At 40.8% G+C, this 12,133-nt stretch overlaps 2 protein-coding genes across 4 annotated transcripts in view; one reads left to right on the top strand and one right to left on the bottom strand.

Annotated features, from left to right (window-relative positions):
- aimp1a (aminoacyl tRNA synthetase complex interacting multifunctional protein 1a) overlaps positions 1-12,133 on the top strand; it is a 74,715-nt gene that overhangs the window by 12,747 nt on the left and 49,835 nt on the right. The gene's annotated exons all lie outside the window — the stretch shown is intronic.
- On the bottom strand, positions 415-11,775 carry LOC144055516 (arachidonate 12-lipoxygenase, 12R-type-like). 3 transcript variants are annotated; one of them, XM_077571531.1, is made up of 14 exons: positions 11,566-11,775; positions 10,221-10,425; positions 10,050-10,131; positions 9,789-9,911; positions 9,565-9,668; positions 8,905-9,071; positions 8,614-8,757; positions 2,613-2,816; positions 2,422-2,508; positions 2,178-2,347; positions 1,506-1,627; positions 1,297-1,397; positions 1,054-1,224; positions 415-594 (listed from the first exon to the last, which is right to left on the bottom strand). In XM_077571531.1, the coding sequence occupies exons 1-14, from the start codon at positions 11,704-11,706 to the stop codon at positions 415-417; spliced, it is 2,001 nt and encodes a 666-aa protein (XP_077427657.1). In that variant the 5' UTR covers positions 11,707-11,775. The 3 variants fall into 3 exon arrangements, with proteins under 3 accessions (XP_077427657.1, XP_077427656.1, XP_077427658.1); XM_077571530.1 differs by lacking the exons at positions 415-594; positions 1,054-1,224; positions 1,297-1,397; ... (2 more) ...; positions 2,422-2,508; positions 2,613-2,816 and adding exons at positions 4,874-5,292; positions 6,183-6,353; positions 6,426-6,526; ... (2 more) ...; positions 7,526-7,612; positions 7,717-7,920 and having other exon boundaries at positions 11,566-11,772; XM_077571532.1 differs by lacking the exons at positions 415-594; positions 1,054-1,224; positions 1,297-1,397; ... (2 more) ...; positions 2,422-2,508; positions 2,613-2,816 and adding exons at positions 4,874-5,292; positions 6,183-6,353; positions 6,426-6,526; ... (2 more) ...; positions 7,526-7,612; positions 7,717-7,920 and having other exon boundaries at positions 10,221-10,383; positions 11,566-11,772.

The following is a 12,133-nucleotide window of genomic DNA, read 5'->3' as shown; positions in this document are numbered from 1 at the left end:
ATTGTTGTGTGGCTTTCCGCCAAAAGACTATTAGGTTACGCAACATCAACATCATTAAAGAGCAACAGTTTTCAACTTTTAGTGCTGAGGGTGCCACTATGGTGCCATAGTTACAAATTTATATATATATATACACTCAACAAAAACTTACTTTGGCTGAAGATGGAACTTCAAATGATGTCAAGCAAAAACTAATTGTTAAGTTGTCAGATTTCTAAATTCTTGTGATGTTTAAACAAGAAACAAGACTTCACATGCTTTCACTTTTTTGCTTGCTTGGCCTGCAACCAGCCTTACGGGACAAATTGTGATACATTATTTAAAAATATGTTGAATATTACTACTCATGAACACTCAAAACGTAAACATTTGCCAATCATGACATCCTCCTCCTTTATTTTGATTTTCCAATGTTTAGATAGCCACACTGTTCTCAATCTTCTTTGGGTCCAGATAAGTGTAAGGGACTTCCAGATTTATGTTTCTGTTGTTGATCGCAATCGACAACATGTCAAGCTCAGCTTTAAAATCCCTTTGCAACTTGAGGGGAGTCTCTTCAGTGAAATATTCGTCGAGGTAGTGGCCGAGGGGGACCTGTTGACACAAAGAATATACATGAATATATAATAGTTCTCTCATCAACAAATTATCTTTTGATTTTAGTTACTTGAGCAGCTCTATGCTGTCAGACAGATAATGGAGTATTTTCGCAACCAGTCCCTATGTCCTCCTTAGCTTGACCTTAGGCATGTGACTGTGTCCCTTGCAGTGTTATGAGGGGTTTCTTCAGGATTTTAGGGCCTGCTATCATGGACCGTTCAATCCCTTTACAACCGGTTCTGATCATTATCTTTGTAGAATATAGGATCTAATGCAATCGAATGTCCAAGCCAAACCGGTCTATTACAGTTTTTTTAATTTGGGCCTTAGAAAGGGGGATCTGAGCTTTGCTCCTTAGTCTGGTAAACCCAAGACCCAGACTTGGATCAACGTAACAACAAGGGTCTGCTTTTTCCCACAAAATTTTTGGCATGTCAACTTTGGAGTACTTACAAAGTCTGAGGACTGCCTGCTGAGCAGCCAGACTGTGGCCATTCCCTGAGCGGTCACGTTCTTCGGGGGCAACGTCTCTCGCATTGTCGCCGCACTTGTTGTATCCTTTTTAGTCGGTGGAGCGCGCTGCAGGGTGGCGGGGGTGTTGGGCATCCAGCCACCATAGTCGTACTGCAATGAAGGTTTGCAATAAGACCAGAACTAATACGAAGGATGTTTCTATTGTTTATCACAGGGATTCACCTGTCCGCTGTTTATGGCTGCATGTTGGCACGAGCTGGTGAACATCACCATGGTGACAAACTTGGTCAGTTCAGGCACAGTGGTGAAACACTTAGGGATTCCTGGGAAGGAAAAAAAAAGGACATGAGAGAACTGTATCACTCTTAGAACCTTGAGCTGCTGATGAATAAAATGTGCACTCATGTAGCTTCATTCTCTGTAAATATCACCTGTTTGTGGTTCGGAAAGGAATCCGTGTTCAAAAATGTCCCCAATCCAAATCTGCAGTTCTGAGTCGTCATGGACCTCGTCATCACTTTTGTAGTAGTACTGTATCACTCCCTGCACAAATCTTTTGAGGGACAACTTATATCATGACACATCGATTCTGATAAATATGTTCACTGATACTTACAGACTCTATAATTGAAGAGAACCATACTCTCTCTTTCTCTCTGTCTCTGTCTCTCTGTCTCTGTCTCTCTGTGCCTTCCTCCTTTTCTACTCTCTAACCCAAACGGCAGAGGCAGATGGGTGCCCCAGTCTTTGGCCGAAGTTTCTTCTCAAGAAAATTCAGCGTTTTTCCTTTGCCTCTGTCGCCTAGTGCATGCTCATGTAAGGTTCATTTGGTGCTGCGTTAGTCTTTTAATAAGTGAGTGGTGTGGTCTTTGACCTGTAACAGTTACAAGACTACTTTCTCGTTCATAAAATGAGTAGTACCATTATGATTTTTGGGTTGGACAGTCCTGTTAGTGTCATAGTTATACTTCAGAGGAGAAACTAAATTATGATATCTGCAAATTCAACCAGATCCTCGAGAAAATTCAGTTTGAAGTGTCACCTGACTATAAAGATTTGTAGAGATTGGTGTTAACAATAATTTCTCATGCAAAAAGTCATACTTGAACATGATGCTCCACAGTTGGAGTCCATCATCTCTGTAGTAGAAGTTAGGCACGTCCTGCATGTCGCGATCAGCGATATCGTCGGGGATGCAAAGGGACCTGTAGGTGATCGAGGACATTAATCTTTCCAAGATCATCGTCAAAGCCTCTCCACCAGAAGCTGTAAACTGAGGAATAGTACAACGCATGAAGTAAGCAGAGTATCTTAAATGTCATACTGAAAGGAAAGGTTGACTTTTACCTGGGTGAAGACTCCAGTGGGTCCTATGAGCTGTTTCCGAGCTAATTCATTTATCTGCAGAGTGTATTGAGTGTGGGGTATGAGGAGCTAAAAGGATAGAAGGAAGGACCATGAAACTAAATCTTGAGACAACTTATGTTTTGATGAATAAAATCACTTGGTTGAAACCAGTTTAGAGATGTTCCTGTTACCTTGTACAAGGGATGCACCATGGAAAAGTTGCGCAGCAGTGAAACCGCAAAAACTTCAGCCAACAGGTGAGTGCGCAGCAAGTGGGCGTTGATTTGGTGCTCTGAGAAATCGGCACTTCTCACAAAAATCTTAGCAATCAACCAGTCATATGGAAAGTCAGTTGGGAAAAAGATGGGGTTGTCCTCAGCCGGAGTCTGCTTAAGCTGTGGTAGGGGGAGCAAATATATTCAAATTAAGAATGGACCTTTGAAGGATGGTATGTTGGAATTTGTAACTGCAGATGCTACACTGCACTGAGACTTGTCTGCACGTATTTAATCCACTTTCTAACAGAAAACCATGGCATCAGATTGAAGTGTTGATTTGAAACCCATCTGTGAACCGGTGCAGCAGACATTGAAGGTCACATTTTGATAAAGCCATCATAAGCCGTCATTTGCAAAAAGCAGAGAAGAGATCTTCAGGCAGCCAAGCCAGAAACTGTCTTGACTTTGGGGACCACGGCTTCAGTCTGCTAATCTAGAAGTACTGTCCCTGACCTACACACATTGTTGAAAAATTGTGACCCACTTTGGGGATGCTTCAACCATCTTGCCGCAACATTGCCGATCAGCAGCTTTGGCAATGAAAACACAGAATAAAATGCAGTTTATTCAAACTCTATATCCCCCACCTCCTAACTCTTTGACTGCCAAAAAACGTTAAATAACGTTTAGTAAAATAGTTGAGTCACCATCGTCATCAATGTGCTCTTTAGCGTTGGTCGATGTTTTCATCTTTGAAAAAAACTGCTCGAGCGTGAGCTGCTTGCAACCGGTCACCATGTTCTCTTCCCTTGCCCAGCCATTGTCCCCTCTAGCTCCGCCTCACGTCTTCTACTGACGCCTACCCAATCTTGTCAAAAGAGAGTCATTGCTGCCATCTAGGGGCCAAAAATAGTCATTAGGCTCACTAGATCTGCTTGAAACTTTCACCACAGCTGGGCAAGGCTTCCCTCCACCCATTTAAAAAAATAAATAAATAAATAAATGGGTGGACGTCTTTTAACGTCCTTGGCGGCCCTCTGTAGGTTTTTACAGAACGTCATTTAACGTCTTTGGCAGTAAAAGAGTTAATGTAGGACTGAGTCCAATTTTTTTTTTAATCGATGCAATCAAAAAATACCCGGAATATAAATGTGGTCTTTCCCAATTAGATCAAAAGCTCAGATGAGATTAGAGGGGAAGGTAAAATCAAGAGTTTGATGAGCATCAGGTTGTTGAGCCCTTCAGCCAGGATTCAAACCTGTTCAAGGTTTACCTGTATAAGGTTTGTTGCCACCATTGCTGTACAGCTTCCCTGCCAAAAAACTATTAGGTTACGCAACAACAACTTTTCAACTGTAAGTGCTGGTAGTTTCTCCTTGCTTTCATGACAGGAGTTAAAAAAAATAATAAAAAAAAAAAGTTTTTAAAGCAAATATGTAAGAAAAGCTTTGTGGGGGTACAAAAAAACGAATGGATTTAATAACGTGAGGTATTTCAGTTATCAGCATTAAAGAGATATATATGTGTAAAGTATTCCATTACATTTTGAGTTATAAAGTGCAAAACCAGTAACTGTACGTTAAAAAATGTGAATGACAAAAAAATAAGGCTAGGGTTTCAAATTAGAGTTTCAAACTTAACCCTAGTTTAACCCAACCGTAATTTGAAACTCAAGCCCTAGTTTGAAACCCTAATTTGAAACCCTAGCCCTAGTTTGAAACCCTAATTTGAAACCCTAGCCCTGGTGTGAAACCCTAATTTGAAACCCTAGCCCTAGTTTGAAACCCTCATTTTGAACCCTAGCACTACTTCATAACCCTTATTTGAAACCCTTATTTGAAAGCCTAGCCCTAGTTTGTAACCTTAATATGAAACCCTAGCCCTAGTTTTAAACTCTAATTTTAAACCCTAGTTCTAGTTTGAAACCCTAATTTGAAACCCTAGCCCTAGTTTGAAACCCTCATTTTGAACCCTAGCACTACTTCAAAACTTGTATTTGGAACCCTATCCCTAGTTTGTAACCTTAAAGAGCAAGTTTTAAACTTTTAGTGCTGATGGTGCCTACTTGCTTTTATGACAGTTAACTAAAGGTACAAACTAATATATATATATATATATATATATAGATAGATAGATAGATATATACTCAACAAAAACTTACACTTACTTGACTGAAGAATGAACTTCAAATGGTGTCAAGCAAAAACTAATTGTTAAATAGTAAGATTTCTAAATTCTTGTGATATTCAAGCTTTTATTTGCAACACACAAATGCATACAACAAGACTTCACATGCTTTTCACTTTTTTGCTAGCTTGGCCTGCAACCAGCCTTACAGGACAAATTGTGATTAACCTTAGAGGTTCCCTGTGTTACTTTATTTAAAAATATGTTGATTACTATTCATGAACACTCAAAACACAAACATTTGCGAATCATGACATCCTCCTCCTTGATTGTGATTTTTCAATGTTTATATGGCCACACTGTTCTCAACCTTCTTTGGGTCCAGATAAGTGTAAGGGACTTCCAGATTTTTGTTTCTGTTGTTGATCGCAATCGACAACATGTCAAGTTTAGCTTTAAAATCCATTTGCAACTGGCGGGGAGTCTCTTCAGTGTAATAGGCGTCGGGGTAGTGGCCGAGGGGGACCTGTTGACACAAAGAGTATACATGAATATACAATAGTTCTCTCATCAACAAATTATCTTTTGATTTTAGTCACTTGACCAGCTCTATGCTGTCAGACAGATAATGGAGTATTTTCGCAACCAGTCCCTATGTGCTCCTTAGGCAGGCATGTGACTGTGTCCCTTGCAGTGTTATGAGGGGTTTCTTCAGGATTTTAAGGCCTGCTATCATGGACCGTTCAATCCCTTTACAACTGGAGTAAGAGCTTTGTTTGCATTTCGGGTAAGTCAAAATTCTGCTAGGAGGAATCCTCCACCAGTTCTGATCATTATCTTTGTAGAATAAAGAATCTAATGCAATAGAATGTCCAGGCCAAACCTGTCTGTATTACAGTTTTTTAATTTGGGCCTCAAATCTTGGTTTTGGCCTTTCATGTTCTCCTTGCAGGAGATCTTTCCTTTCTGTGGGTCTTGCTCTCAAGTGAGGGAATGTCGGGACAGACGATCAGTTTAATGCACTTGCAGACTGTCGTGTGGAGACATCATTTTCTGGTAGATTGATGTTCCTACCCTCATTTACGGTCACTAGCTTTTGTTTGTGGCTGAAGTGACAAGACAATCACAAATATAACACAATACAACAAATTTTCTTCATAGGGAGGCTGGGATCACCCTTAAAACTCTTAGGACTCTGACTTTCCGCAGCCGTACACCAGGGCAGCCATACACCAGGGCAGAGCTACGACACACTGAACTAGCTAACTTGGAACTAAAGGAGGCGGGCATTAGAAAGGGGGATCTGAGCTTTGCTCCTTAGTCTGGTAACCCCACGACCCAGACCTAGATTAACGTAACAACAAGGGTCTGCTTTTTCCCACTCAATTTTTGTCATGTCAACTTTAGTGTACTTACAAAGTCTGAGGACTGCCTGCTGAGCAGCCAGACTGTGGACATTCCTTGAGCGGTCACGTTGATCGGGGGCAACGTCTCTAGCATTGTCGCCTCACTTGTTGTCTCCTTTTTAGTCGGTGGAGCGCGTTGCAGGGTGGCAGGGGTGTTGGGCATCCAGCCACCATAGTCATACTGCAATGAGGGTTTGCAATAAGACCAGAAGTAATACGAAGGATGTTTCTATTGTTTATCACAGGGGTTCACCTGTCCGCTGTTTACGGCTGCATGTTGGCACGAGCTGGTGAACATCACCATGGTGGCAAACTTGGTCAGTTCAGGCACAGTGGTGAAACTCTGAGGGATTCCTGGGAAGGAAAAAAAAGAACATGAGAGAACTGTATCACTCTCAGAACCTTGAGTTGCTGATGAATAAAATGTGCACTCATGTAGCATCATTCTCTGTAAACATCACCTGTTTGTGGTTGGGAAAGGAATCCGTGTTCAAAAATGTCCCTAATCCAAGTTTGCAGTTCTGAGTCTCGTAGGACCTCGTCATCACTTTTGTAGTAGTGCTGTATCACTCCCTGCACAAATCTGTTGAGGGACAACTTGTATCATGACACATCGATTCTGCTAAATATGTTCACTGATACTTACAGACTAATATAATTTAAGAGAACCATACTCTCTCTGTCTCTCTGTGCCTTCCTCCTTTTCTACTCTCTAACCCAAACGGCAGAGGCAGATGGCTGCCCCAGTCTTTGGTCGAAGTTTCTTCTCAAGAGAATTCAGAGTTTTTCCTTTGCCTCTGTCGCCTAGTGCATGCTCATGTAAGGTTCATTTGATGCTGCGTTAGTCTTTCAATAAGTGAGTGGTGTGGTCGTTGACCTGTAACAGTTACAAGACTACTTCCTTGTTCATGAAAGGAGTAAGTACCATTATGATTATTGGGTTGGACAGTCCTGTTAGTGTCATAGTTACTTATGAGGAGAAACTAAATTATGATATCTGCAAATTCAACCAGATCCTCGTGAAAATTCAGTTTGACTTAAGTGTCACCTGACTATAAAGATTTGTAGAGATTGATGTTAACAATAATTTCTCATGCAAAAAGTCATACTTGAACATGATGCTCCATAGTTGGAGTCCATCATCTCTGTAGTAGAAGTTAGGCACGTCCTGCATGTCGCGATCAGCGATATCGTCGGGGATGCAAAGGGACCTGTAGGTGATCGAGGACATCGATCTTTCCAAGATCTTCGTCAAAGCCTCTCCACCAGAAGCTGTAAACTGAGGAATAGTACAACGCATGAAGTAAGCAGAGTATCGTAAATGTCAAGTTAAAAACAAAGGTTGACCGTTACGTTGGTGAAGACTCCAGTGGGTCCTATGAGCACGTCCCGAGCCAATTCATTTATCTGCAGAGTGTATCGAGTGTGGGGTATGAGGAGCTAAAGGGATAGAAGGAAGGACCATGAAACAAAATCTTGAGACAACATATGTTTTGATGAATAAAATCACTTGGTTGAAACCAGATTGGAGATGTTCCTGTTACCTTGTACAAGGGATGCACCATGGGCAAGTTGCGCAGCAGTGAAACCGCAAAAACTTCAGCCAACAGGTGAGTGCGCAGCAAGTGGGCGTTGATTTGGTGCTCTGAGAAATCGGCACTTCTCACAAAAATCTTAGCCGTCAGCCAGTCATATGGAAAGTCAGTTGGGAGAAAGATGGGGTTGTCCTCAGCCGGAGTCTGCTTAAGCTGTGGTAGGGGGAGCAAATATATTCAAATTAAGGATGGACCTTTGAAGGATGGTATGTTGGATTTTGTAACTGCAGATGCTACACTGATCTGCACTGAGACTTGTCTCCACGTATTTAATCCACTTTTCCAACAGAAAACCATGGCATCAGATTGAAGTGTTGATTTGAAACCCAGCTGTGAACCGGCGCAGCAGACATTGAAGGTCACATTTTGATAAAGCCATCATAAGCCGTCATTTGCAAAAAGCAGAGAAGAGATCTTCAGGCAGCCAAGCCAGAAACTGTCTTGACTTTGGGGACCACGGCTTCAGTCTGCTAATCTAGAAGTACTGTCCCTGACCTACACACATTGTTGAAAAATTGTGTGACCCACTTTGGGGATGCTTCAACCATCTTGCCGCAACATCGCCGATCAGCAGCTTTGGCAAAGAAAAAACACAGAATAAAATGCAGTCTATTCAAACTATATCCCCCACTTCCTAATGGACCTTTGAGCTGAATAATCAACAGTTGAGAAACTCTGACAAACATTCCCAGAACACACACATGAAATGCTTGGACCTGTTAGATCTGTTCAACAGGTAGTGCTCAGTGGACAGCTGAAAGCTAATGCCCTCTCTTTGCTTGCAGGTTTATGGGACATTGACAGTTAAAAATATTTTACTTTTACATTGGATTAAGATAATGTCACCTGAATGGCAATTGGCATCAGCTTGTCGTCGGGTCTTTTGTGAAGCAAGACAAGGGGCGCCGTCAAGTACTGCTGCATCCCTTGTATGGTGTTTGCTGGCATTCCGTCCAGGTTCTTGTAGTCACATAGGTAAATGTTGCCTTGCTGTTTGGGGACGAACAAATCAGAATTCTTATATTGTAGATACTACATACTGTACTGTATAGTGCAATGCAGAGTTTATGTGCTGTTGAAAAAATGGTTCTATAGGCTATATTCAAATTTTTCGTAAAACAAGAATGTGAACCGAACCTTCAACTCATTGGAAAGGTTTGAGCCATCGGGAATGAAGACCATGTCATCAGTCACAGGGAAGTTCTTGGGCAGAGTTTTGCAGCGTTGAATCAAGGTGGGATGGACGCCATTTAGAAACTGGTATGCAAATAACCAGTCCTCCTTCCAGTGTTCCTGGACATAATCTGACAAAACACATACAGTAATCCTTTACAGCACATTGGTCAAAAATAATAATAATACAGAAACTAATAATTGAAATACTCTTGTTACTACTTTGCTGGTGTTAAAGCATTATTTATTTTCTTTTTTTTTTACCCTGACTCCTATAAACACTTGACGAATAACACTTAAGCACTTGGTGAGGATGGAAGCGCCATTTGGCCTCAGTACCTAATAAGGGTGTGTCTTTGTTAAGGAACACATCATTGATATTGTCAAGATTTTTCCAATTTTCCTGGTTGTCAACCAGCCCTTTCAGCTGCCTTTTCTGACAAAAGTTAGATTTTGTGGCATAAGTGTTGTAAAACAAACACTAAGTGATCAAAAACAGCAATGATATTGAAACTAATCATTGAACTACACCTGCGACTTCTTGGCTGGTATTAATGCATTCTTTTATTTTGTAATGACTCCTAGAAACACTTGACTAACAACACAGCAAATAGGCCTCAGTACCTGATAAGGGTGTGTCTTTGTTACGGAACACATCATTGATATCATCAAGATTTTTCCAATTTTCCTGGTTGTCAACCAGCCCTTTCAGTTTAAGCTCCAGCAACCTGGGATACAAAGCAGGCAACTTTTTTTGCAACAAATAGTAGCTATGGTAACTAAAATAAAGTAGTTTCAGCATTGAAAGCACTGGTCCCATTATACTGTGAGATTTGGAGGGCTCTTACCCTGTAGCCGCTGTGAATGCAAACTCTGTAGTTTTGGTGAAGGAGAACTGGACTTCATCTGGCAGGGTCGAAGGACCATCTGCCTTAATTGTGTAGGGCACACCTGGGGCATAAAAATCCCAGCTATTGGGAGGTTTAAAGATTATCTCACACAGAATGTTTTCCATATTTAAAAAAAGGAAATACAGTATTGAAAATAAATAATACTGTACATAAATAAGAAAATACAGTACATACTGTATACACAGTGAAGACACTCACTCATAGTCAGCACTTCGCTGGCTCAGCTCCTGCTGCCTCGCATACTGACCAAGAGGGTTGCTTTCATCAAAGATCCTCAGAGCTTTTAGAGCAAAACCACAAACATTGCATGAGTATCATTTGTAGCTATCAAGTATTCAATAGCAGACAAGCACACATATGACAACCCACCTTTGCCCTCTCTGTAGCGATGAGTCTCCCTGTCACTAATCCAGCAGTACACTGGAAAGGTATAGAAGTCATCCTCGGGTGATTTGATTTCCACCTTGTCAGCGAACCAAGCGTCATCGGGTAAAAGGATGAGTGGTCGTTTGTCTAGTTCTATCAGAACCAGCTGTCCAAGGGAATTTGGGCAGGAAACAGTATAAGTTGACACCTGGAAAATTGTCAGGAAGGGTTGTCTCTTGAAATAATTTATGCACTATTACAAGTAATTTTCGGGACAATTGTGTCATTTTGTGTTTTTCATTTCAGTCAGTGCAGAACTGTCTGGGTACACAAACCCAAGCCCTTGCACAAGCCTAGATTGCCGTTCTGCCAAAGTAACTGTTGTGGTAAGATTCAGCTGTGTCATTGCAAGAGCTGGGACAAGAGGGAAGAGAGTTCTGACCAAAGAGCCAGTGGAGATCAATTCTAAGATAACTCACTCTATCCGGCCTCCAATGTACCGCCAGATGCATGTCCATATCGCATGGCCAGTCGTGGACCACATCTGTATGTCTACGTAACCTCAAAAATAGTTAGAAATTTGGACACCAAACCGTGACCTTATATGGTCATTGATAAGATGTGTTCAGTATTTCGACTTCTCAAGCCATCTCATGAAAAGATATATATATATATATATATATATATATATATATATATATATATATGATAGTAACCTCCAGGTAAAAAGCAGGATCTATATGTAAATATTTGACAAGTGGCAGCAACTGCTGCTGATTTGCCAATTGAAAGTTGAAATACTAAGTTAGCCACTGTGAAAAAAAGAACAAAGATTTCAAAAACAATATGAATGTTTCAAGAAATAAATAATGCGATCTGTTTATTTTACTTTCATTTTGGTGACCAATGCTATAGCTAAATTGCACACATTATATTTATGTTACATTATTTTGTATAAATTATGTCTTGGAAAAATTGTTTGCTAAAAAGTAAAGTCCCAACTGATTTTTTTTTTTCGAGAACCTTGATTTTCCTTTCAGAATAAATATTGTCTATTGAGTATTGTATTTAAGTAATTACAGCATTTTATTTTTATTATTTTATTATTATTTCATTCATTCATTTATTTTTAAGTGAGTACGTCGCGAAAGGAAGTTTTAATTCTAGCTGACACACTGATTGCAAGGTAACTTCTAAATAATTTCAACTGACAATAAATTAATTTTGTAGTTGAAATCATGCATTTCATGTTTTAATATGGATCTTGTGGAGACCTTGGTTGCAATCAATCATCTTTTGGCACTTTCAGTACAACTCCAACGAGCACACGAAATAGTGATATACTTACTGATCCTCTGAAGATGACCATAGAGTTGAGCCATGTGCGGTCACTCTCGCCATCAGTGCCCACCAGCTTGATGTGTACGCTGTTCAAGGTGGTGGCTTGAACTCTGTCGCCTGTGTAGACGGTCACTTCATAGTCCACCATTGTTATCACAGGATGATGAGAAATCCTAATACGGGTAATGGGCTTCTTCTTTGAACTAAAGAGGAGTCACAACAGCTTCTCATATACTGTGACTGGGGGAGTGGGAGGTACCTGTGACTGGGGGAGTGGGCGGTACCTGTGACTGGGGGAGTGGGAGGTACCTGTGACAGGTTTTCATTAGGAATGTTAGACGTGTAGGAGCAATGACCAGTGCAAGGTTGCGACAGTTTATTTCTCAAGCTCTAAGCACTTCCACATTGAAGTCTCATATAAATGAACATACTGTACAGTGAGGCATACAAGAATCGGATTAATCTGGTGTGACAGGTTAATGGTGTTATTCCTTTTTGCGCAACTGTTTTAAGTATATCCCCCCCCAAAATCTACACTACATGTGATTTGTCTACAAATTGTGGTCCAATTTATT

The sequence above is a fragment of the Vanacampus margaritifer genome, chromosome 7 (assembly GCF_051991255.1).
Source record: "Vanacampus margaritifer isolate UIUO_Vmar chromosome 7, RoL_Vmar_1.0, whole genome shotgun sequence".
NCBI classification, from domain to species: Eukaryota; Metazoa; Chordata; class Actinopteri; order Syngnathiformes; family Syngnathidae; genus Vanacampus; species Vanacampus margaritifer.
The sequence above is the reverse complement of the archived record's forward strand: the minus strand, read 5'-3'. Positions and strand labels throughout refer to the sequence as shown.